The following is a 24,391-nucleotide window of genomic DNA, read 5'->3' as shown; positions in this document are numbered from 1 at the left end:
GGCAATACCAAAACAGATGTCTGTCAGACTATGGCATAACTGCACAGCAGGTGGAGCCACAGCAGGATACAACAAATGATCTAAAAGTTATATTTAATAATTTACAGAAATATTCTGTTCCTCATCAACAACATCTCCAGTTATGGTTTTCTGATTTTGCATGTCATCTGCAAGAGCGTAATTTTGCTCTACACGAAGAACAACTACAATTTTTGGGCATTTCAAATCTACTGTAGGATATCAGTGAAAACCTAACATAACAAATGCAACATTTATATTCACCAACACCAAACAAACAATAATATTCAAATGTGTAATTTTTTTTTTGTCAGAAAAGTGCAGCTAGGAAAGAATGGTTAAATACCAGAAAGAATAAGAAAGATTCATACCCTTGATCTTCATATTGGCTGTGGTTGTCTTATCACCACACACACATGTGTAGTCTCCTTCATCTTCACATTTGAGATCAGTGATCTTCAGCTCCACCTTTGAGGCAATCTGCCTGATGATGTACTTTCCTCCAGACTGGATAACATGGCCTCCTTTTTTCCACTGCACAGAGATGCCAGGTTTGGAAAGCTCGCAGGACAGAGTAGCACTGCCTCCTTCATCACACTCTAGGTTCTGTAGCTCATGTGTGAAGACCACTGGTAATGCTAAGGAACCATGAAGAAATGTTGGAACCATATTACACAAACAACTCAAGACAATATTAAAGGAAGTCTGAAAAGTCTGGACTGAAAAGAAGTCTTTCCAATCTTAACAATTAATATGTATTCCAGTTGTGAGCCCTACCAATTAAGCAAAACAAAATTGTACCATTAGTATAAGAGAAACTCCTGATCAAAAATAACTTCACGGCACAGTGGAAGACTGTGTTTAAGTAATTCCAAAAACAATCACTATTCAAAAAAGAAATGCATAAAATATAAAACGGTGGTGTTTACATTCAGTACATCATTCCTACCATTGACGGTAATGGTAGATGAGGTCTTGTCAAACCCACAATCACAACTATAGACTCCAGCATCTTCAGGTTTGACATCAGTGATCTTCAGCTCGAAAGTAGATCCAACTTGATTGATGTGGTATTTCTCTCCAGAATGGATCACCTGTGTTCCTTTCCTCCAAACCACAGGCACTCCTTGTTTGGAAAGCTCACATTGAAGAGTAATACTGTCCATTTCTTGACACTCCTGGTTTTGTAGTTTTCGTTTGAAGATCAAGGGTAAAGCTAAGAAGCAATTGGTGTTGTAACAGTTTGTTAGTATAGTGCACTCTGGACAAAATTTAAAAGCACAACATGGAAAACCATTCACAAACCTCCCAAAGACAACTGGAGACAAGATAAGACAGAACATCTTACAAGACAAGATTGTAAATTTTTTGTATTAATAAAGTTATCTTAAAAAAAATCTCTCTATAAAAGTTCCCTTCAGACAACTAACCAGTAAAGGTAAAAATAAAAAATATTTTTACTCAGGAAAGAGAGAATATGGAAAAAGACATTCACATATATAAGACTGAATGAACTTCATACCCTTGATCTTAATGTTTGCCGTAGTCTTTTTGTCCCCACACAAACATGTGTATTGTCCAGCATCTTCAGGTTTGAGGTCAGCAATCTTCAACTCAAATGTAGCTGCATCTTGCTTGATGAGGTACTTTTCCCCAGAATGGAGTACCTGTGTTCCTTTCTTCCAAACAACTGGAACTCCAGATTTTGAGAGTTCACAGCGAAGAGTAACACTGTCTCCTTCTTCACACTCTTGGCTTTGTAGCTCACGTTTGAAGACCACCGGTAATGCTGAAGTGTAATTGTGTGATAAATCAAAGGTGTACAATAATTATTACCCTACATAATGATCAAGTTAGTTGACAACATATACGTTGACATTTCAGTGTATTGCTTGCAATGAATAAGCTTTATCCATACCACTGACAACAACACTTGCTGTTGTTTTCTCGTTTCCACATTCACATGAATATTCTCCACTGTCCTCAGCCACTACATCTGAAATCTGTAGCTCAAACATGGTGTCCCTCTGCGTTATCTGATATCTTCCCCCATGTTTCACATTTTCAGTTCCTTTCTTCCATTGCACTTGGCAGCCAGGTTTTGAGAGCTCGCAGGAAAGTAAAACTTTCCCGGCTTCGGTAACCTGCTGGTTCTTCATCTGCCCCTTGAACTTGGCAGGCACCACTGGAGAATGAACAAGCATCATATAATTAAAATTCTTCATAGTTTTAACGTCCAAAAGACAGGATGGAGGATCATTGGGATGAAATGATGAAGGCATGACAAGGAAGTTATAAGCCGATGTTCGGTGTTATTTTGTATCAGGATGGGATTAGGCTATTAATGTATATCTTTTACATCATTCTTGGTGGTAAAAATTTTCTATAATCACAGAAATATACAAACAAAAAAACGATTCCAATAAATCCATTGTACCAGGACTACATGAATAAAAATATGATATACTATATATATATACAAAGACTGAACCTCACAAACCATGCTGATGTGCCATTTCTAAAATTTGACAATTCGACAGAGAGCATGATAGACATCAACTGGAAATCTCAATGGGTTCTTCATAAAATCTTAAAATAAATAAGACTCTATTGGATTCTAATGGTACATTATCATGTGCACATGCCTTAACACAATGGCCACACCGGGCACAAAGTACAAATATATTCTATCACATCAATTGTTGTAATAAGAAGCACAAGTAACAACAATTCCAGCACATATATAAAAGACACTATTTAACCAAATTTTCATTCAACTTACTTGCTAGAAACCTAAATGACATGTAGAGTACAAACATAATTGTGAAAGTATAATATAAAGTGCCAGTACTCTGAACTACGGTGATCTTCTGCAGACAACAATGTATGAGACCATCAGCAAAATACCTGGCAGTAACATCGCCACACAGAAACCCAAAAGTTAAATGCAAAAATGCACAAAGTAAACTATACAACACATATGCTGTCTTAAACTATACTTACCAGAAATATTTTCAAAGATTTACCTTACATAGGGAAAGCTTGCCTTCCTACATTCCCTCTGACTTTCGTGTTCATATTCAATGAAAACTTGATTGTCAGAGGAGTTATTTAATAAAGAATTGATAAAAGCAATCTAAACTGTAAGCATCTGGAATCTGTCCATCTAAAAAAATAAGATTCTCAGCCTTCAAGGCATTATTTTCAAGCTAAGCTAATACATTGCAATAAACACCAAGGTTCTTACCTTTCACTGTCAATTTGGCTGTACTCTTTGTAGAGCCAATGTCACAGGTGTATACCTCGCTGTCACCCTTCTCCAGATCCTTCATGTTGAGGATGAGGACGGTTCCCTTCTGCGTCAGCTCATACCTTCCTCCAGCCTTGATCTCCTTTGTTCCTTTCAGCCAGGTGACTTTAGAGGCGGGATGGGCGGTTTCACATTCAAAGGAGACAGCACTATTCTCTTCTGCAGTGGCGTCCTTTAGCTCACATATGAATTTGTTGGCCAGTTCTACAGAGGGAATGAAACACTAAGGTAAATATATTTCTCCTTTTTAGGAGTATGGGATTTCCCCCATTGTATATTTAAAAAACAAACATTAGGTTTAAAATCTTTACCTTTGATCTCCAGTTTAGCCTTGGAGGTTGGACCACCGGTAACCTCACAGCTGTATTCTCCAGAGTCTTTGTCAGTGACGTTGTGGATAGTCAGCTTTATGAGCGTCTGCACCTGACTGATTTCATATTTTTGGCTCTTTCTGATAGACTTGCCATCCTTGGACCACTTCACTTCCAGGCCACATTGAGAAAGCTCACAGGAGAATACAGCATCTTCACCAATTTTGGCACTAACCCCCTGAAGCTCTTTAGATATGGTAGGAACTTCACCTACCCCCCCAAAATAAGATACGCCTTGATTAAGCAAAACGGGATTTGTGTTAAAACTTGATTCAAATTCATTGCTCTTGTTTTTATTGCACTTACTCACCCTCAATAGAAAGTGTTGCCTTTGAGCTCAAATCTTTGAGGGTGAAGACCACCTCACCAGAATCAGAAGCTGAGACTGATTTAATTGTTAAGGTATACTTGCGCCCTTTGCTGCTTATCTGGAAACGGCCTCCATCAGTGACAGGTTGGCCTTTTAAGCTCCAGGAGCACTTCTCTGAGCTTTCCCGGGACAAGATACACTCAAATGTGCAGGTTTCACCTGCTTTGGCCTCTATCGACTTAAGACGCTTGGTGATCCCGATGTGGATATCTGGGGTCAACAACAAAGGCATTATTGGAAAAACACCAAAAACTTCATCTTCATCTGTTTTCATAGAAACATACATGCAAAAAACTAAATAAATGACACTACAGTGTCACTATAGCACAACAGTATTACCATAGTTTGTTGACATACCTCTAACAGTGACCTTGGACTTGGACAGGTCCGTGCCAAGATCGCAGCTGTACTCCCCAGCGTCAGCTTGCATGACGTTGTGGATAGTCAGTCCCAAGGACTTACCATCATGGAGGAGCTCGTATTTTTGGCCTGCAGACAAGACTGTACCATCTTTGCACCACACAGGGGCCACTCTGGGCTTTGAGGCTTCACACTTAAGGGTCACTGTACCCTTCTCCTCTGCAACTACATCATCTAGCAACTTCAGGAATACAGCTTTCTTTTCTGAATGTCAATAAATAAAAAAGTGCATCAAACCAAAATCTTTCACATTCAGCTTTTCTGTTTTATTTAGACATTGTCATATGACCTCACCTTTGACCTTCAGGCATACTGTTTCTTTTACATCCCTTATGCTGAATGACACCTTCCCACCATCCTCAGGTGCTAGGTTCTTGAGAGAGAGTGTATGGGTCTTATCCACATGGGTGATGGCATTGACTTCATTGTTGAACAGCAACTTGTCATTGAGCGTCCATTGGACTTCTTCATCAGCATAGTTAACCTCACAGGTGAACACAGCATCACCATCTTCATCCACCTCAACATCTGTCAGATGTTTAGTGATCTGGATTTTACGCACTATATAAAAAAAAAAAACATCAACGATTTTTATCAGAGTGGAACCAACAACACCTATATAATGCCTTTTGGTGTAGTCAAAGCCTCTTACAAGCAACCCTAACCCTAGCGGGCTGGATGTATAAAGGGAATGCAATTTGAAACAACATGCTTCGAATGCCTTCTTTATGACTTTACCTTCTACTTTGAGAACGGCTTTGCTCTCACAGACCCCGACCTGACAGCGATACTCTCCAGAGTCCTCTGCACTCAAAGCTTGTATAATCAGCTGCACATTGGCGTCCTTTTGCTTCATGCTGTACTTGTTAGAAGCCTCCAAAGCAGTTTGACCCTTAAACCATTGCACTTCTTTTGGTGGGGCAGAGAACTTGCAGCACAGTGTGGTGGAAGTCTTCTCCTTGGCTGACACATCCTTGAGAGGCTCAAGGACTTCAATTGGACGTTCTATGGGGCGAAATGAACAGTGACTTTGAAAACAAAAGTTCACAAAACCACTATATTCTACAGCATTACATTTCATCTGTAGTAAACATATAACCAGAACAAAATAAACCTTTTTATAGCTCTTCAAAGCACTCAACCTAAACATTTTTGCAGCAATTTCAATTCTACAATAGCTAACATTTCTGTATCAATTCTATCATGCATCATTATCAAAAACTATTTAATTGGAATTATTAGATTCAAATTAGATCACTTTTGGAGTGGCTACTTTGCAAATCTTGGTTAAACCAAGTCCCTAACCTTTCACTTTGAGCTCAGCTGTTGATTTGCTCTTTCCGGCTGTGAACTGTACCGGGCCTGACATGGAGGCCTTGGTCTTCTTAAAAGTGAGGTGGTGCATGGTTCCCTCTTTCTCCATCTCGATATCTGCGCTCTCCTTCAGCTGTTCCCCATTCAGCATCCACTTCACTGGTTTGACTGTCTCCACGCTGACTTCCACTTCAAAGTGGGCGGCAAATGGCTCAGTCACCTCCACAGAACTCAGCTCCCGTACTATGCTGATAGCCTGCTCTGAAAGTTGTGATGATACAGTATAGTGCTGTGTCAAAAAAAATTCTACATAAAAAATTTCTTGTTATAAAATTCTTTAAAAAGACTTTAGACTTCAGAAAAGTCAAACTTATGACACTGCGTGGAAATAAAACAAAATGCATGTAAGCTAAATTTACATAACAGAAATTTAAACTGTAAGCAAACATTAATTTGTCCCTGTTTAGAAGGGCAAATTAATAAGATAAATACTTATCTAAATACTTATCTATATTTTTAAAATATAGTTAAAATCACAAACAGGCTCATACTTGTCTGTTGCAGATCAATTAAAACTGATCTACAAACTGTTATCAAATAAGTAAAAACATGCAATTACATTATGTCCACCCTTTTACAGACAGTTTTCTTTTTTGTTTTCTTCTTTAAGTGTGTGGTTGTGCTTCATGAATTCAGTTGTGCTTTCATCCTAAAATGTTATTATTATTATTTTAATCATAACCGAAAAGGTTTTTACCCTCTACTAGTAGCTGACATGAAGTCTTATCATCAATGGCGTCACACATGTATGTGTCCTCATCATCAGAGTCCACATCGATGATGGTGAGCTTCCTGTAGATGTCCTCACTGGTGATCTCGTGCTTCTCGCTGGGTTTGAGCTCCGACTTGTTCTTGTACCATGTGACTTTAGCACTGGCCCGTGACACCTGACATTCTAAGTACGCGCGGTGTTTGAACATGGCGATTTTGTCTCTCAGTTTCTTCACAAATCTGACAGGCAGTTCTGTAACAATTATAATGTGACTTGGGGGGTGATTTGTTAGACAACAGTAGAAACACTACACAGCCCAGGCTGTCGTTCATTAGTCTTAACACTGAATGCAAAATGCATGCAGATATGATGCATGACACATGACCACGAACCTTTAACCTTTAGTTTAGCGGTTGAAGAGGCCTTCTCAGCTGTGAACTTGATTTCACCAGCATCCTCAGCCTTTACAGATTTGAAGATTAGTACATATGTTCTTCCTGGGGAAAAGAGAATTTTAAATGAGTTTGAGAGTTATTGATCTGTCCCAATTGGAACTGGATTTATGCTTGTTTGATCTTAGTACATTCAATACAATACAAGTTTATTTGTATAGCACATTTAAAAACAACTGGCGTTGACCAAAGTGCTTAACAAGGCCAAAAGATATACGATAATTCAGTTCAACTCACCCTCCTGCCTCATCTTGATGTTGTCTCCAGCTTTGAGCTTGGCATGCCCTTTGTGCCACTGAGCCTCTACTTCATCGTGAGAGACCTCACAAACAAACGTTGCACTCTCCTTCTCTGTCACCTCTGTGTCCTGCAGTGGCTTTACTATTTTAATATCTCGGGCTGCAAGAATTCAAATACAATCATTTATTCCATGTGACTACAAAATGTTTGAGTATCTCCCACTCAGAATTCATTCATCTTTACCATGAACCGTGAGCTTGGCTGAAGTATTATCATCTGTTGTTCTACACATATACTGGCCCTGGTCCTCGTACGCACACTTGTGAATGAGGAGGGTGCGCTTGTTGGCCTGGGATTGAATGCCAAATTTCTTTCCTGGCTTTAGTTCCTCATCATCCTGATAGAGCAATAATGACACAGCTACATCAACATTTTCTTTTACTAGTTCTATTTTCAAATTATGTTATATTCCATTCATATGTGACTACACAATTTATTTTTTTAACAATTCTAAATTGAATTACTAATACCTTAAACCACTTGACATCAGCATTTGCTCTTGATACTTCACATTCAAATGTGACTTTCTCCTTTTCAGGAGAAACAATATCCCGAAGGGGTTTGAGGATCTTTGCAGCTGGCTCTGTGGACACAACAACAATTATTACGGTTGCAATCGTTCTAGATTTTAACACTGGTGTTTAAGTTCTGGTTCTTTTTATAAGTTTCATCATATACTGTACACCTTACTAAACCCCCAATAAATGACTCTTACACAGGCTGCAAAAAGTTAATCATGCTCAAGGACACAATAGAACATAAAATGTGGAAATGAATATACAGTAGTTTGTATTGTGGAATATACTTAAAATATTGGATATGCAGCTTCTACAAGTACTAAACTTAAAAATACACTTTTTATAATCTCATGTAAATGCTATCTTACTGAAAAAAAAAATCTTAAAAAATATCTTACTGAATCTTGCAATTCACTTAAGAGCACAACCCAATTATTGGATGATGCATTAACCCTAAATTACTGACACCCTTTGCTTGCCAAGAATTATGAGTGGGCTTAAACCTAAAGATGCCAATATACAAACTAACCTGTAACAATTAGTTTTCCAGAAGTATGGACATCCTCAGCTTGAAAGGTAATAGCTCCACCATCACTTGTCTTCAGCTGGGACATAGTCAGGCTGTGCTTGTTGCCCAATGCTGTAATGATGATATTGGGTCCTGCCTTCAGTTTTATTCCATCTTTGCTCCAGGATCCTTCTACATCAGCCTTGCTAAGCTCGACCTCCATAGTGATGGTCTCTTTTTCTTGTACTTTCACCTCTTTCAGGCCTTTTACTACCTGAATCTTCTTAACTGAAAAGTAAAAAACAATGGAACTCCAATGATGAGACGCTTTTAGGAAGGCATAATTGAATGTGCATTTCGGTTAATGATTTTCATGGTCAATTTTTATTAATTAGTAGGTTATATATAGTCATCATAGCAAACATATGGAATGAAAATATTTTGATCGAAAGAGTAACTCTGTGATGGAGTAACAATAAAGGAAGCCCTACTTTCTACTGTCAGTTTGGCCTGGGTCTTGTCATCTAGGGTTTCACATGAGTAATGTCCTCTGTCAGCATATGCCACGCTCTTGAGGACCAAAGTTTGCTTGACACCCTCCACATGAATCTCCAGATTCCCTCCTTGCTGTAGAACCACACCATTCTTCATCCACTTCACATCTTTTGAGGGTTTACTCAGCTCCACTTCCAACCGAACTGTGTCCTGCTCCTGCACAGTCACATCTACAAGCTTCTTCTTAAATGTGACAGGAAGCTCTGCAAGATACAAGATACAGATGTGTGTACTGAGAAACATGTGCTTGCCTGCGGATATGTTGCATTACGCTTAACAGTTATCCTTACCTTGTACTTGGAGTGTGGCCTTGCACACTTTCCCATCGGCATCGATACTGATCTCTCCTGCGTCCACCTGAGTGACAGCTATGATAGTGAGGGAGTAGCAGCTTCCTCCAAAATCTAACTTAAATTTGGGACTAGCTGTTATAGGAAGACCATTATGCAGCCATCTGACACTGACATCGGCTGGTGAGATAGAGCATTTGAAGATGGCATTTTTGCCTTCATTTGCAACAACATTGTTCAGCTTGGTAGTGAACCTCACCAGACGTGGGGCTGTGAGAAATTAGATCAAAACATCTATCACTTAAAACAATCTTAAGTTGCGTTGGTTCATTTGATGAGAATTTATGACTTTCAGACATGACACTGATGGTTCTTACCTTTAGTGGTGACTTTGGTGGTGGTTTTGTCATCTTTGCATTCGCAGCTATACTCCCCTTCATCCTCCTGAGCCACAGCGGAGACAATCAAGAAGCAGTTGGTGCTATCAGTGCGGATGCTGAATCTGCCGCCCGGTTTGATTTCTTTGCCGTTATGCTTCCAGAGGACATTACCTGGGGCTTTGTTGAGGGTGCAGGAAAGGGTCATGGTGCTTTCTAGTGCTGCAGATACCGGTTGCAATGGCACCACAAATTTTAAAGGTACCTCTGCATGGAATAATTGAGGGGAAAAATTAAATCATATTTTGTCTGCAAACAGTTAGATTAAGTATTTCAATAAGCGCAATTATATCTTACATTAATTACTTTGAAAACTTCATATGTATAAGTATAGAGACAATTGCATTGAAATTTGTTTTTAAATAAATATGCAGTAAAATTTTCATTGCTTTGAAATAGCAAATTAGCTTTTACCTTTGACCTGAACCTTGAACTCCACCTTGTCATCAGCAGTCTGGCAGGAGTAAGTGCCATTGTCTTTAGATTCAGAGGACTTAACAATTAGGACACGTGAGCGACCTTCCTGTTTCATCTCATACTTTGATCCATCTTTTAGTTCCACTCCATCCCTGAACCACTTAACACTACAACTCTCTGACATCACCTCGGTTTTTAAAACAATCTTCTCTTTTGACTCGACCATCACAGTTTCTTTTGTCACAGATGTCTTCTGGAATTTGGTAGTGACATCTGAATAAAAATAGGAAATATTCACTAAATTGTAACCATGTTCTGGAGGAAGATAGAAGATTGTTCATTAATGGAGGTCCACTTATGTCCTAGAAAGTCTTACCTTCCAGCTGAATCTTAAAGTGAAGTTTTTCATTCCCAACTTCACAGGTATATTCTCCAGCGTCCTTCTTCTCCACGTTCTCCAGCACCAGCTGACGGCTCTTGCCCTTTGACTCCATGTGGACAGTCTTACTGGAGCTCAACTGTTTGCCATCTTTGAACCATTTCACCTCAGTCTTGAGGTCAGAAACTTCACAGCTCAGAGTGGTTTTCTGGGATGCTGAAACCTTAACTTCCTTCTGATAAGAGTCTTTGTTGGTGAAGGCAGTTTTGAGCTCTAATGAGAAGGTATAAAGAGTTTACTTCATTCAAAGAGTTTAGTTTGCCAATCTACAGAGAAACTCAATACTAAAGTGACACATTAAATATGACACTAGAGAAGAAATATTTTCATAGCAGCTTTTAAACAACCCAAAGAAGACTGTTAAGATTTGACATATTTCACTTATCAGTGCAAATTGTGAATAAATTATTTTGTGTGGCCAAGAGCAACCATGAATGACCAAATGTACAGAGCCAACATTAACAGTCCAAAATGTTTTCCATACCTTCCACCTGAATCTTAAAGGGCAGTTTCTCATTCCCAACTTCACAGGTATATTCTCCAGCATCCTTCTTCTCCACGTTCTCCAGCACCAGCTGACGGCTCTTGCCCTTTGACTCCATGTGGACAGTCTTACTGGAGCTCAACTGCTTGCCATCCTTGAACCATTTCACCTCAGTCTTGAGGTCAGAAACCTCACAGCTCAGTGTGGCTTTTTGGGAAGCAGCTATTTTGACTTCCTTCTGATAGGAGTCCTTGTTGGTGAAGGCAGCTTGAATGTCTAGTTGGGCAGGTACAGTGCACCATGGATCCAATATAACAAAACAGAATTATTTGAGTCAATATATTACTTAAAGTTATAGACGTCAGATACTATAAGGAGTGGATGGTTGAGAAAGCCAGAATGGATCGTAAATTGTGGTCTATATTTTAAGCAAATAAATCCAAATCACATTGTAGACTAAAACTTTTTTAGTAGCATTGAATTCAGCAAAACACTGCTTTTTAATTTTAAAATTGACCACTTCTTGAACAGAAAAACTACATGTATTACTAAATCTACAAACACATGTTAATAATATCAATGGTCTCTTTCACCAAGGCCAATTTTTTATTGCTACATGTAGAATTAGCTTTTGTCAAGCTTCACTGTATTACTGTAGTTTTGGTCTTTTTCATTTGCAAGAAAAACTGAAGTAGAAACAGAGTGCCAATAGACAAACACAAGGATGTTTCCATACCTGTCACCTGAATTTTAAAAGCAAGTTTCTCATTCCCAACTTCACACGTATATTCTCCAGCATCCTTCTTCTCCACGTTCTCCAGCACCAGCTGACGGCTCTTGCCCTTTGACTCCATGTGGACAGTCTTACTGGAGCTCAACTGCTTGCCATCCTTGAACCATTTCACCTCAGTCTTGAGGTCAGAAACTTCACAGCTCAGAGTGGCCTTCTGGGATGCTGAAACTTTCACTTCCTTCTGATAGGAGTCCTTGTTGGAGAAGGCGGCTTGAATGTCTGGGTGGGCATTAGACAATATCACAAAACAGTACTCTTTGGTCAATTATATCACTCAAAATATTAAACAACAGACACTACAAGGACTCTATACTTGAAAATGTAGAAATACATCATAAACCGCAAATCATTCCACAAAAAACAAAAACAAATTACATTGCAGACTGAAACAGGCAACACATTTTTCTGCCTATAAATGTACCACTTCTTAAAGAAAGAAAAGTATATAAATAGTTGTATCTATAAAGACACATTAATGAAATCTTGTGGCATGCTTTTTTTGACCAGATGCAAGGCATACTGTATCAAATCCCTTTGTTATATTTAAAGTAGGCTTTCTTAATGTTTGTTGACTTACTGTATTGTAATTGTGGTATCTTCCATAAAGAAGAAAAAACTAAAATAAAAACAGCAAGCCAATAGACAAACACAAGGATGTTTCCATACCTGTCACCTGAATCTTAAAGAGCAGTTTCTCATTCCCAACTTCACAGGTATATTCTCCAGCATCTTTCTTTTCCACGTTATCCAGCACCAGCTGACGGCTCTTGCCCTTTGACTCCATGTGGACAGTCTTACTGGAGCTCAACTGCTTGCTGTCCTTGAACCATTTCACCTCAGTCTTGAGGTCAGAAACCTCACAGCTCAGTGTGGCTTTCTGGGATGCTGAAACTTTCACTTCCTTCTGATAGGAGTCCTTGTTGGAGAAGGCGGCTTGAATGTCTGGGGCAGAAATCAAGATTCAGGAATATAGTGTCAGAAACTACTTTCAGTTTTATGTAAAATTTGCTTTGGTCATGTATGATTGAGTCACTGGAACCTTAAAAAAACACACAAAAAAAACAAGACAAAACACTGGCATGTTGTTCTTACCTTCCACCCGAATCTTAAAGAGCAGTTTTTCATTTCCAACTTCACAGGTATATTCTCCAGCATCCTTCTTCTCCACGTTCTCCAGCACCAGCTGACGGCTCTTGCCCTTTGACTCCATGTGGACAGTCTTACTGGAGCTCAACTGCTTGCCATCCTTGAACCATTTCACCTCAGTCTTGAGGTCAGAAACTTCACAGCTCAGAGTGGCTCTTTGGGATGCTGAAACCTTAACTTCCTTCTGATAGGAGTCCTTGTTTGTGAAGGCAGCTTGAATGTCTGGGGCAGAAATCAAGAATTAGGAATATAGTATCAGAAACTACTTTCAGTTTTATGTAAACTTTGCTTTGATCATGTTTGATTAAGTCACTGGAACCTTAAAAAACAAACAATAATAAATAATAAAAAAAAAAAAAAAAAAAAAAACAAGATAAAACACTGCATGTTGTTCTTACCTTCCACCTGAATCTTAAAGAGCAATTTCTCATTCCCAACTTCACAGGTATATTCTCCAACATCCTTCTTCTCCACGTTCTCCAGCACCAGCTGACGGCTCTTGCCCTTTGACTCCATGTGGACAGTCTTACTGGAGCTCAACTGTTTGCCATCTTTGAACCATTTCACCTCAGTCTTGAGGTCAGAAACTTCACAGCTCAGTGTGGCTTTCTGGGAAACTGCTACTCTGACTTCCTTCTGATAGGAGTCCTTGTTGGTGAAGGCAGCTTGAATGTCTGGTGCAGAAATCAATGTTTAGGAATACAGTATCAGAAACTACATTTAGGTTTATGTAAACTTTGGTCATGTTTAATTGAGTGAATGGAACCTTAAAAAAAAACAAGACAAAACACTGGCATGTTGTTCTTACCTTCCACCCGAATCTTGAAGACCAGCTTTTCATTCCCAACTTCACAGGTATATTCTCCAGCATCCTTCTTCTCCACGTTCTCCAGCACCAGCTGACGGCTCTTGCCCTTTGACTCCATGTGGACAGTCTTATTGGAGCTCAACTGCTTGCCATCTTTAAACCATTTCACCTCAGTTTTGGCATCAGAAACTTCACAGCTCAGTGTGGCTTTCTGGGAAGTTGAAACCTTCACCTCTTTCTGATAAGAATCTTTGTTGGAGAAAGCAGCCCGAGTTTCTAAAAAGGACATTTATTCTTTTAGTGAAACATATATAGTTCTGCACCGCAAAAATATCTCATACATCTCCAAAATGGACAAAAACACTGGACTAATAATAAATGTTATGCAAATTTCAACAACCTCAAAGGGATTGTTTCCCAGAAAATAATCTAGAATTTTTTGTATTCAAGGTTCAAGATACTTCTTGGAAAGAGCTGTACCTTCAAAGGACCATTGCTGTCCACAGTAAGATCTGACAATGGTATGATAAATGACATGCTAAACTTTAATATAACTTATACAAGGCTGATATAACTTTTAATTTCACTTATTAAATCATTTATTAGCTGTAGGAGCATTTAGCGTTTAGCTTCACTGTTCAAAAAACCATAAAGTTATGACATTAATTAGGTATTGTGGCATGTCTGATTAATCCTGCTCATTTAAATTTTTAGTTTAAGACTAATTAGCGCATAGTCTTACCTTTTATCTTGACCAGGAATGTCATTTTGTCCTCTGCCGTCTCACACGAGTAGTGTCCTTCATCGCTCTGCTTGGCACCCCTGATGACCAGCTTCCTTTGCGTCCCTTGAGACATAAAAGTTGTCCTCTTGTCCTCCGTTATTTCTATCTGTTCTTTCTTCCACACAACAGCGGTTCCAGGAGAAGCAACCTCACAGCTCAACACCACGTCGCCCACCAGAGCATCACTCTCCTGGGGCTGAGTCCTCGGCTTGTTAACAAACTTAGTTGGTTCTTCTGTTAGGGTAAAATGGAGGATTAGATGCCATACCTCTCTGTAATTTTAACATGATTAGGAATATGAAATGGATTATAGAAAACATATCAAACATGGCAAGAAATAGTCAAACAGATGTGACAACTGAAACTCTCCTGATTTACATTTACATTAACAGTCAGGAACATGTATATTAAATATGAGTTTGCATTGATCATGTTAGTCATTTCAATGAAAAAATAATATAAAATGCTGCTGTAAAAAAAAATAAAAAATTGGTTACCATACAGTGAAAAATTAATATTTATATTTAAAAAAGATAAAATACATGTAATTCTACTGTAAAATATTTTCAACGTTGTTTTTATGCCTTTATGTGAGAGTATTTGCATTTATAATTGGGTTTATGCTACTACCAACTGCTTAAATATTATGTTCCCAAAATGAAATAATAAATATAGTTATTAAAATGGTTTTAAGTATGATATCAGTATCATATTAAATTATTTCCAAAAATCAAGCTAAATTAAATATAAATTGTACATCCTGTTTAGCCACATTTTGTATCCTAATAGTTTTATATATATAGTAGTACCTTAAATACCATTGAGAGCACATCATAAATCTCGCCCCAAAGCATATTTAATATATGATACCTGAGTGTATGAGTGCTAAGCAGAAGTGTTAAAACACATCTTCTAACACTTCCTGTTGAGAAGCTTGAGCTCAGCTGTTCCTAGCTGTCAACACTGACCGCTTGCACCATTTATCCACTCAGAAATCTCTGCACTAAGCTGGGATATATATGAAGCACTGACTACTCAGCAATGACTTTAATTCTTGGGAAATTCCTAAATAGTAGACTGCAAGCAGCACGTACTTCAATTTAAAATTGTTGTAAATAACTGTATAATTAATATCATTTTAAGCTTGAAATATATATAGAGAGGCTAAAACAGAAATAGAGGCTAGTTGGAAATAGAGGCTATAAAAAGCTTAAAGTAACTGAAGGTCAGTAAGTGAAGAGAAAAATTGCCTGTTTCACCTTTAAGGGTAAGTTGGACAGACATTTTATCCCCATCACACATGCATTCATAAATGCCCACGTCCTCAAGGTCCACGTTGTGGACTGTCAGTATGCGTTTGCGCTCCACACTTGTGGCTTCATATTTTTTACCCATCCTCAGCTCCTTCCCATTCTTCATCCAAACAACCTGCAGCACAGACAGTACATGTAGTTAATTGTCAAAAAGAAAAAATTGACTTATTACTCATCATGTCCACACATCTATTACTGTAGATATTTGGATTTTGTCTGTTTTGTAAGGGCAATGCATCTCAAAAATCAACTGTGCCACTTGTTGGACAATACAGTTTAAACTCCGATACGAGCAAGCATTTAAAAAAACGTAAAATACTTAATGTATATTTAAACATTTTATTTGGATTTTGCAAGACAAAAAAAACGTGCATTTTGTCACCTGGACACTTGAGTCGGACACTTCTGTGTGCATCTGAGCAGAGGAGTGCTTGCTGAAAGTAAATACCTCAACCTGAGAAGACTTACTGGTGAAACGTGATGGTGCAGCTAAAGAACATCAAGAAAAAAAAAAATCAGGAACATTGTTGAAGTAAAGTTATTGTACTTTAGTTTTCAGAAACTGTTACTTTCTTACCTTTCACAGTAAGCGTGCAAACGCTCTGAGATCCGCCACCCACAAACTTGACCTGTGCCCCGTTCAGCGCCATGGACACCTCCCTGATGACCAGCGTGTGTGTGGTCTTTGAGCGTGTGATCAGATACTCAGATCCACTGCGGATCATTCGGTCATTTATGGTCCAGGAGCCAGAACATACGCCCGAGAGCTCCACAGTGAAGGTGGCTTCTTCGTCTGCATGTGCACAGCAGCTCACCAGGCCTGTCTTCACTGACGCTGTGGGCTCTGATCAAACAAATTCCAAAATACTTATTGGAATATACTGATTTATATAACTTTATATTGGTTTATACACTGCCCAGCCAAGAAAAAAAGTCGCTGTAGACCTTACAGAATGCTTGAATTGCATTGTTAATACAAGATCTTGACCAAAAATGGATGGACCTATTGATGGAAAATGATTCTTCATGCTCCCTCAACCATTCTTTCACAATTTGAGCCTGAGGAATCTTGACATTGTCATTCTGAAATATGGCCATGATGTGTCCGCCTACATGGTTGTTTAAGAAATGAAAAGCTACACACTCCATCAATTAGGGTTAAAAGAACTGTTCCCAAACATATAACATGATAGATCCATAATAATCACTGCAATAATGATCCAATCATAGACTCATTAAGCATTTGCCAATTTAAATCCAAACAGCGACTTTTTTGTATTTTTTTATGTGTATTTTATGACTGTCCACAGCAATCAACAAAGCCTTTCTCACCAAGATAAAATGTTCCAGGAACCTCCAAGTAGACACTCTGACCGAAATCATTGACCGCTGCGATACGGAACTGATAGCTCGCTTCCTCTGGGATTTCGCTGAAGGTATATTCAGTGCTCGACACAGTCGTGCTAGTGATTTTAACCCAGGTTTGGGCTCCAACCTTCCTGCGCTCCAAGAAGTAGCCGGTGATGGGCACAGGCCGTTCACTGTCCGGTGGAGACCAGCACAGTGTGATCGATGAATCTGTTTTGTTCCGCACCGTTGGTTCAACTGGGGGATCTGGTGGGTGTTTCCTCGGTGCTGAGGTCAAAGTTAAAATTATTGTTAATAAGGTTAAAGAAAAAGAATCTCTCTACTGTAAATGTCACAAGCAATTGTGTTGAATTGTTTCCACACATATTCCATCAAAGAAATGGAGTACGAATACCATCACATAGTAGCTGTAGTGTCATAAAATTGTGATTCCTGTGGCAGATATGAGGTTTCTGAGTCACAAGAAGGCAAAAAACCTCTTGTAAAATCTTTTGGAAAGGTAGTGGTCTGATTTACAAATGTATTCACCTGTGACAGAGAAGCGGGTGGAGGTCTTACAGTCATGGGCGATGAAGGCCACCTCACCAGAGTCCTCCGCGGTACATTCACGAATGGTCAGTGTGTACTGTCTGTTAATGCGGGCGATAATAATTCGGGAGTCCTCTCTCAGCTTCTCCCCATTCCTGGTCCAGTATGCATCATCTACTGGTTTCTCCAGCTCCACACAGAAGATCACAGTATCGCTAACCGGCACCACTGTCCTCCTCGGCAGCTTTTTAGTGATATTGCCTGAAAATGCAGAAAGAACATCAAATCACAAGTAATCCATCATCATTCAAGCTAACAAAATAAACCATATTGGAATGGTGGTGATGGGCTTCCTCTCAAAGATTTTACCCAGCACTGTAAGTTCGGCCACAGTGCGACTGCCTTCCTTCATCTCACAGATATAGACGGCATCATCGTTGGTGGTGACATTGTGAATAGTGAGGCGGCGCAGGGTCCCCTCCACATCCATGCGGTACTTGGTGCATTCCTCCAGACGGGTCTCCTCCATAAACCAGTTAGCCTTTGTTTCCGACACTGGTACCTCACACTGCAGTGTTGCCGTTTCCTTCTCCTTCACCTCAACATCCTGCAGCTTTCTCTTGAATGGAATCTTTGGCTCTGGCAAGGACATGTTGAATATAGTGAATATACAGAAGACATACACAGTAAGTTCTTTTTAGCTGGCAGTCATAATTTGGTTCCTTGTGGTTTCATATTGATTAGGTCTTCAAGAAGACAATGATAACGGTTAGGGAGGTTCCATATCTAGTACCTCATTAAAAGTTCAATGTTCATTTAAAAGTGAACCGGAATGGGAGACCACTCCAAGGTACCACAGTGCTTTTGGTGTTCATAATGTATGTGAACTTAAAAGTGGATCACAAATGTACCGATAAATGAACCATACTCAAACGAAATCATCAACTACAGTTTGTTTGTGGGTTTTTTAGGTGGGCCTGAGATTATTTGGGGTGTTTACTTCATATACAGTATACACATTATTTTGGCACAAGACCACTTAAGAGTGCCTCAAATGAACTAGGTGTAATAACATCTTAGGCGGCGTTCACATATCGCGCCTAAAAACGCATAGAAAACGCTAGGCGCGCCGCGTTCTCCTTTTTCCAAAGCGCTCGGGTGGTTGCGCTCCGGAGGCGTCTGTCGTTGCTAAGCTTGGTTTTTGTCACGTGACCTGCGGTGCGCTTGCGGCATTCTGGAAAGTTGAGATGTTTTTATCTCGATGCGGCGCGGCCGCGCTTGGAAAAAAACGAGCGCGTCGCACCGCGACCGCGTCGCTTCCATTATGAGCGCGCATACTGCGCCTACATTTGAAATAACGAACTTGCGCGCGCAAAAGACGCGATATGTGAACAGGTCCTTAAACAAGTGACATCAGCAATGAATACATCTAAAGAATAAAGCTGGCCATCAAATTAAATAAATACATTTTAGACTTCATATGATTTCTGTCAGGACCACTACCGTCAAATACGATTGACAATTAGCATACAGTTTGGATTGGCGGTATGGTTCCGTTCTGGGCGAGAACTCGCTGCGCTTCATGAAGCCTAGCATGGATAAGAGCAGGGAGAGCAGCAATAACCCCCCTTGGGGTAAACAGAACAGAACCAACATGAAAGTTTGCAAATATATATAATTCATGATTTTAAAGCACAACATAATTGAGAATTTATTCTGATTCAAGGCGAATCAGAATGCCAAATCCTGACTGGGCAACAGGAGGAGCTGGGGATGGAGGAGGGTAATTAGCTCCTGAGAAACACGATAGCTGCTGATAATACTGAAGGAGCTTATATATGTGTACGGTGATAGGCGTCGTATTCCTATAGGTAGATGTGGATCAGCTGAGGGTCAGCTGACGCGAGCTTGACTAACGTGACCTGTCAGAACTAACGCTATGCTTGATGTTTAATATGTTTTTATCCAACAGATAGGGCTATGCCATTGGCTCTACTTTACCACCAAGTCAGTCATCTGAAATTTGAACATGTTTACACAAAACAAATGTCATGAACTTCACCCTCCTAATCCCTACACAGGGGCGTCACTGCTTTTTGTACTGCAATGGTGGACTGGCATTCGGCTAAGTTTCTGTGACCTTTCTCTAAGGTGCCTGTGGCATGATAGTCGAGATTAAGACCAAGGAGCAAGGAAAGAAAATACTATTGCTACACTTCTGGCTAAAATTAGAACTCTGTGTAAACATACAAAATGTATACAACTATGAAAATCATTGTCTTAATGTAGGCTTAGTTAACAAAGAATTTGGATACAGATCAATGTTTCAAACCCTGAAGACATCACTTGGAAAGTCTCCCACATAATGGCGTCAGAAGTGAGTTTGCAACTAGCCATTACAACAACTGTGAACTAATCATCACCAGCAGAAAATAGTTGTAATGCTACACCCTGTTCGAACACTTGCAAGCACTTTGCTAAGCAGAGAATGAGCTGGAAGGCAAAGATGACTTTCATTAGTTGATACAATTTCAGTTTAAAGGTTGGTGGTTTAAAAGGGCTAACTGTATTTTAACACGGTAGTTATTGTGCTGATGTAGTGTTCCTATCTGCCAGACTCTATAAAATAATGATACTTACCGACTGATACATGATTTTGTAAACCACTGTACTTGTGTAATTCTAAAGGGAAACTTTCATCCTGATTTCACTTTTATTATGAATTTAAGATGTATTCTGTGACATAACCAAGGGGTATTTACAGTTAGCCTGCGCCTAGCAGATTTACTAAATAGGGCAAATTAGCGTGAAAGCAAAATTACCAAAAAGTGACGATGTGAGTAGAAAGTTTTGCGCGTGATCTACTGCGTCGTCAGTAAATTGCGTGCAAAACCTTCCACATATTAGAACACAGATGCAGCCGGATAATTTCCGTAATGACCAACGCAATCTACCAAGAGCAGTGCAAATTAGCATCTGGTTTAAGCATGCTTTTTTTGGCCGTTAAATAATGGAGAAAATACCAGTAAATCAACTAGCGTAAACCTTAGTAAATCACCTTGCATGATTCATTTTAATACTCTCCTCCCATAAATTTTGTGTCTGAAAGGGAAACTCCTACAAATGTGTATCCAATAAATTCAGCCGCAAAAATAAACCTGTCCACACCTTTTCAGGGCCAATTTTTTCACTGCGTGCCTTTAGTAAATCCTGACAGTAGTTTGCCAATGCCAAAAGAGGGTTTGCGGTGGAGCAAGTTCTGAGTAAATTTGGCCCTTTGTCACTTACTGATTGGCTATAGCTTTAGGAATAGACCAACTCAGCTAAGTATGAATGCATCTGGTTGTTCAAGCCACTAATGAATTTATTACTTCCCCCAGAAATGACTATGCCAGTGTATGGAAGTTTGCAAGCCTCAAACAATAGACAAAAGGTTTTTATGGCCCACATTAGCATCATCTTGTAAACATCTAAGTTTAAACAGAATGCACTGTAAATACTCAATCTAATAGCAAATGGATCAATTAAGATGCATAAATTGACCAAATATATACCTCCAGGCATTATTCTTACCTTTGACGATCACTAGCACAGCACTATAGGTTTGTCCAGCCATGTTGGATGCATTGCAGGTGTACAGCCCATTATCGCTCTGTTTGCAGTAGAGCACCTTGAGGATGAAATTCTCAGCCTGGTCCTCATACATAACATGTCTGCGACCCTCGCTGATGTTCCCCCCATCCTTCCTCCAGATGATCTGAGGTTTGGGATGGCCTGTGACGAAACAGCTAAGCTTTGCATGTTTACCCTCGGTCACAGTGCATGTTCGGGTAAACACACCTTTGGGCAACATGCTGGTTAAGGCCGAAACCCTCTGCTCCTGATCAAGTTCCTCTGTGATCTTGGAAGATGATGTTGAGGAACTTTCCATGGTGCGGTAGAAAGAGATATCCTTCCGCATCTCTTCTTTCCGCTTCTGCATTTGCGAGAGGAGGGATGTGCTCTTGTCTGCATTCAGGAGACGAGTATCTTGAAGGTCCACCACCAGAGTGGCAGCGGACTGAGAGCGGCCAATGGAGTTCTGCACACGGCAGGTGTAGGTACCACTGTCCAAGCTCCTGACGCTCTGGATCCTCAAGGAGCTGGATTCATTTTCTGAGGTTATCTTGATGCGGTTGGTCTCACCCAGGTAGCGGCCATCCTTTTCCCAGTCAAAGTTAGGTGCTGGATGGGCTGCCACACGACAATAGAAGGTAACATCACCCCCTAGACCCACACGGGTGGAAACAGGCTTCACTGTAAACACTGGAGCACGATCTACCACAGTTTCCGGCAATCCCACCTTCAGCGTCACAGCTGCGTATGCCTCTCCGACATTGTTCTTGGCACGACACATGTACTGACCGCTGTCTTCTAGAGTTAGATCGTAGATGGTAAGTCGGTAAACGTCACCATCGTCGACTGTTTTGAAGCGTCCCCCAGCAGAAAGAAGCATTTTTTCTTTCTCCCAGGTTACTACAGGTACAGGGTTTCCCACAATAGTGCAACTGAGGGAGGCATCTCGTCCCACACTCAGCGAGAAGGCCTTGGGTCGGGTTAGGAAGCGTGGAGCCCCACCAAACAGATTCTGATCCATTACTGCTTTCTGTAGAGATGAAACAACACACTTTAATAAAAGTACATGAATAGAGGAGAAACATATGAACTTGAGATTATAAAGTTTTACATATTTGCACACTGTCACCATTATATAGCTACCCAACTACAGAATGTTTCTGGAAATCTGCTCCTGAAATGAATATACTTTAAGTCAGTTTTTATAATCTGCTAATGACAAATAACCATGTCAAGGATCCTGAAATAGACATTTTGAGACATGAGAGATGCCTACTTTTAGAGATGCTCACTCAAAGCTCTCCTGTTTCCCCACCACAAATAAGTATAGATAATAGTTGATTGAATGACTAGAGTCTAGTGTATAAACCTTGTTAAAAGGGTTTAAAATAACTATGGCCTTTTTGAGATTCAAACTTTTTCTATGTATCTGTCAGGTGACACTACACAAGCATCCACATGATATACTGTAATAAAGCCACAGTGTTACACAAGAACACTTTCATGCATGCAAGTTCAACTAAATTCAAAGAAAATATATTTGGTCAACTACTGTTAATTTAAAGGGACTAAAAATTATATCTTAAATGTTTTGTTGAACAGTAATATATAGATGACCTCAAAGAAAATGGACAAAGCCACAAACCATGGAAAACTTACATGGTCCACTTTTGACAGAACTTTACACAGAATAACAAATGCAAAAGAACCTTGGAAATCATATATCAAGCAACAATACTCTTATTGCCCTACATCTTTAAAAAAAGGTCAACAATCTACATCTACCTCCAACAGAACAGTGGTTAATCTAGTGAAATCTGACCACAGAAAGTCAGTTTTACTGATGAGATGAAATCCCAGTATTATAAAATTAAACAAAAGGATGTTGATCTTTGAAAAGCATGACATTTGCCATCTCTGACACCTCATACCCTAAGCTGCCTGTCCCAAAAATAACCTCAGCTGTCGGGCTCTGTCTGCAGTATGTCCATTTGTAGAAGAGATCCGACCTGCTGTGTGATAGGACATGTATGTTTTTGTCAATGGCATTTTTTCTGTACTATAAATTTAGTTTCAAAGAGCGACAGACGTTTTCGTCTGGGTGGATCTTTCTTTACATTTTTTATTTATTTTTTTATATATGTTTCACAATTAAAACAATGTAGCCTAGTGTTTAAATTTAGACTTAATACGACACAAATAATAAAGAAACGTAATCAATTCAAACTTGTTGAATTTGCGAAGTTTCTCTAATAAAATAAAACCATTTAAAAAAAACGAGAGTGAAGTCTTCCCTCATATTAAAAGTTTTCACCTTTCAGAATTTCATTTAAAAAAATGACTCTTACCTTTTTCTCCTCAGGCTAGATGGTAAACCGGTGCAGATGTTCATATATATCCTATACTGGCATGCGAAAATATCCGCGAGAAAACAGGTAAATTCCGTGAACTGTAGAGGAGGAGGACAGTGTGTTTTATCCCCCAGTGTCTTTGCTTTCTGTGTGACGCTCTTCTTTCTGTCCAACCTCCCGTTCAAAATAGATCCGTCACTTACCGGAGCAAATGTCTGACTGAGGTGAAGGAACTGTTATTGTTGAACAGCCTCACTGCAACCCGCTGTATGGCAATCCGTTTGAACAGTTTAGACACTTTCTCCAACTAAGTACCAAGCTATTTTTAAGGTATTAAAATGCTATTGTTCTATTTACTTTATGCAGTCACAAACTGCGGATTACTGTTAAATTCGATGGGCTCAAGGTATTACTTGCTATTGCAGTAGATACTTGTGCAATCGTGACCAGCAGGAAATACTGTATAGGGGGGAATACAGGTTGATTGGGACACTTTTCCCAGTCATCTTAATGGCAAAAAGTGTCCCAATTAACCTGAAATAAAAAAATATGTACACATCATAAATTTATAAAAGTGATAGTAAATATTTATATTGTTACAAAAGTATGAAAAAAGTATCACAGGTTTCAAAAAATTCTGTATCCAACACTGGTAATAACTGAGAATCAAATCAGCATATTAGAATGATTTCTGAAGGATCATGTGACAC

At 39.4% G+C, this 24,391-nt stretch overlaps 1 protein-coding gene across 7 annotated transcripts in view; it reads right to left on the bottom strand.

Annotated features, from left to right (window-relative positions):
- The window catches only part of obscnb (obscurin, cytoskeletal calmodulin and titin-interacting RhoGEF b), a 62,620-nt gene extending 38,787 nt beyond the window's left edge, over positions 1–23,833 (bottom strand). For 4 of the 7 annotated variants that reach the window (XM_081353204.1, XM_081353205.1, XM_081353208.1 and 1 more), the window contains exons 1-37: positions 23,679–23,833; positions 21,289–22,360; positions 18,085–18,354; positions 17,716–17,976; positions 17,152–17,454; positions 16,397–16,663; positions 16,202–16,308; positions 15,766–15,934; positions 14,465–14,740; positions 13,723–13,998; positions 13,313–13,588; positions 12,861–13,136; positions 12,435–12,710; positions 11,712–11,987; positions 10,976–11,251; positions 10,429–10,704; positions 10,050–10,325; positions 9,576–9,842; positions 9,199–9,468; positions 8,845–9,111; positions 8,375–8,641; positions 7,798–7,910; positions 7,511–7,664; positions 7,265–7,426; positions 6,968–7,072; positions 6,561–6,827; positions 5,795–6,064; positions 5,228–5,494; positions 4,784–5,050; positions 4,427–4,693; positions 4,010–4,279; positions 3,640–3,909; positions 3,266–3,532; positions 1,937–2,203; positions 1,541–1,807; positions 968–1,234; positions 390–656 (exon numbers count right to left, since the gene is read on the bottom strand). In XM_081353204.1, coding sequence (XP_081209330.1) covers positions 390–656; positions 968–1,234; positions 1,541–1,807; positions 1,937–2,203; positions 3,266–3,532; positions 3,640–3,909; positions 4,010–4,279; positions 4,427–4,693; positions 4,784–5,050; positions 5,228–5,494; positions 5,795–6,064; positions 6,561–6,827; positions 6,968–7,072; positions 7,265–7,426; positions 7,511–7,664; positions 7,798–7,910; positions 8,375–8,641; positions 8,845–9,111; positions 9,199–9,468; positions 9,576–9,842; positions 10,050–10,325; positions 10,429–10,704; positions 10,976–11,251; positions 11,712–11,987; positions 12,435–12,710; positions 12,861–13,136; positions 13,313–13,588; positions 13,723–13,998; positions 14,465–14,740; positions 15,766–15,934; positions 16,202–16,308; positions 16,397–16,663; positions 17,152–17,454; positions 17,716–17,976; positions 18,085–18,354; positions 21,289–22,351 — 9,742 coding nt within the window. In that variant the 5' untranslated portion in view covers positions 22,352–22,360; positions 23,679–23,833. The remainder of the gene's footprint in view (positions 1–389; positions 657–967; positions 1,235–1,540; positions 1,808–1,936; positions 2,204–3,265; positions 3,533–3,639; positions 3,910–4,009; positions 4,280–4,426; positions 4,694–4,783; positions 5,051–5,227; positions 5,495–5,794; positions 6,065–6,560; positions 6,828–6,967; positions 7,073–7,264; positions 7,427–7,510; positions 7,665–7,797; positions 7,911–8,374; positions 8,642–8,844; positions 9,112–9,198; positions 9,469–9,575; positions 9,843–10,049; positions 10,326–10,428; positions 10,705–10,975; positions 11,252–11,711; positions 11,988–12,434; positions 12,711–12,860; positions 13,137–13,312; positions 13,589–13,722; positions 13,999–14,464; positions 14,741–15,765; positions 15,935–16,201; positions 16,309–16,396; positions 16,664–17,151; positions 17,455–17,715; positions 17,977–18,084; positions 18,355–21,288; positions 22,361–23,678) is intronic. The other 3 variants (XM_081353207.1, XM_081353210.1, XM_081353206.1) reach the window with 2 other exon arrangements.
- Between the last annotated feature and the right edge of the window lie 558 nt (positions 23,834–24,391).

Source organism: Scardinius erythrophthalmus (genome assembly GCF_964197995.2).
Source record: "Scardinius erythrophthalmus genome assembly, chromosome: 22".
Lineage (NCBI taxonomy): Eukaryota > Metazoa > Chordata > Actinopteri > Cypriniformes > Leuciscidae > Scardinius > Scardinius erythrophthalmus.
The sequence above is the reverse complement of the archived record's forward strand: the minus strand, read 5'-3'. Positions and strand labels throughout refer to the sequence as shown.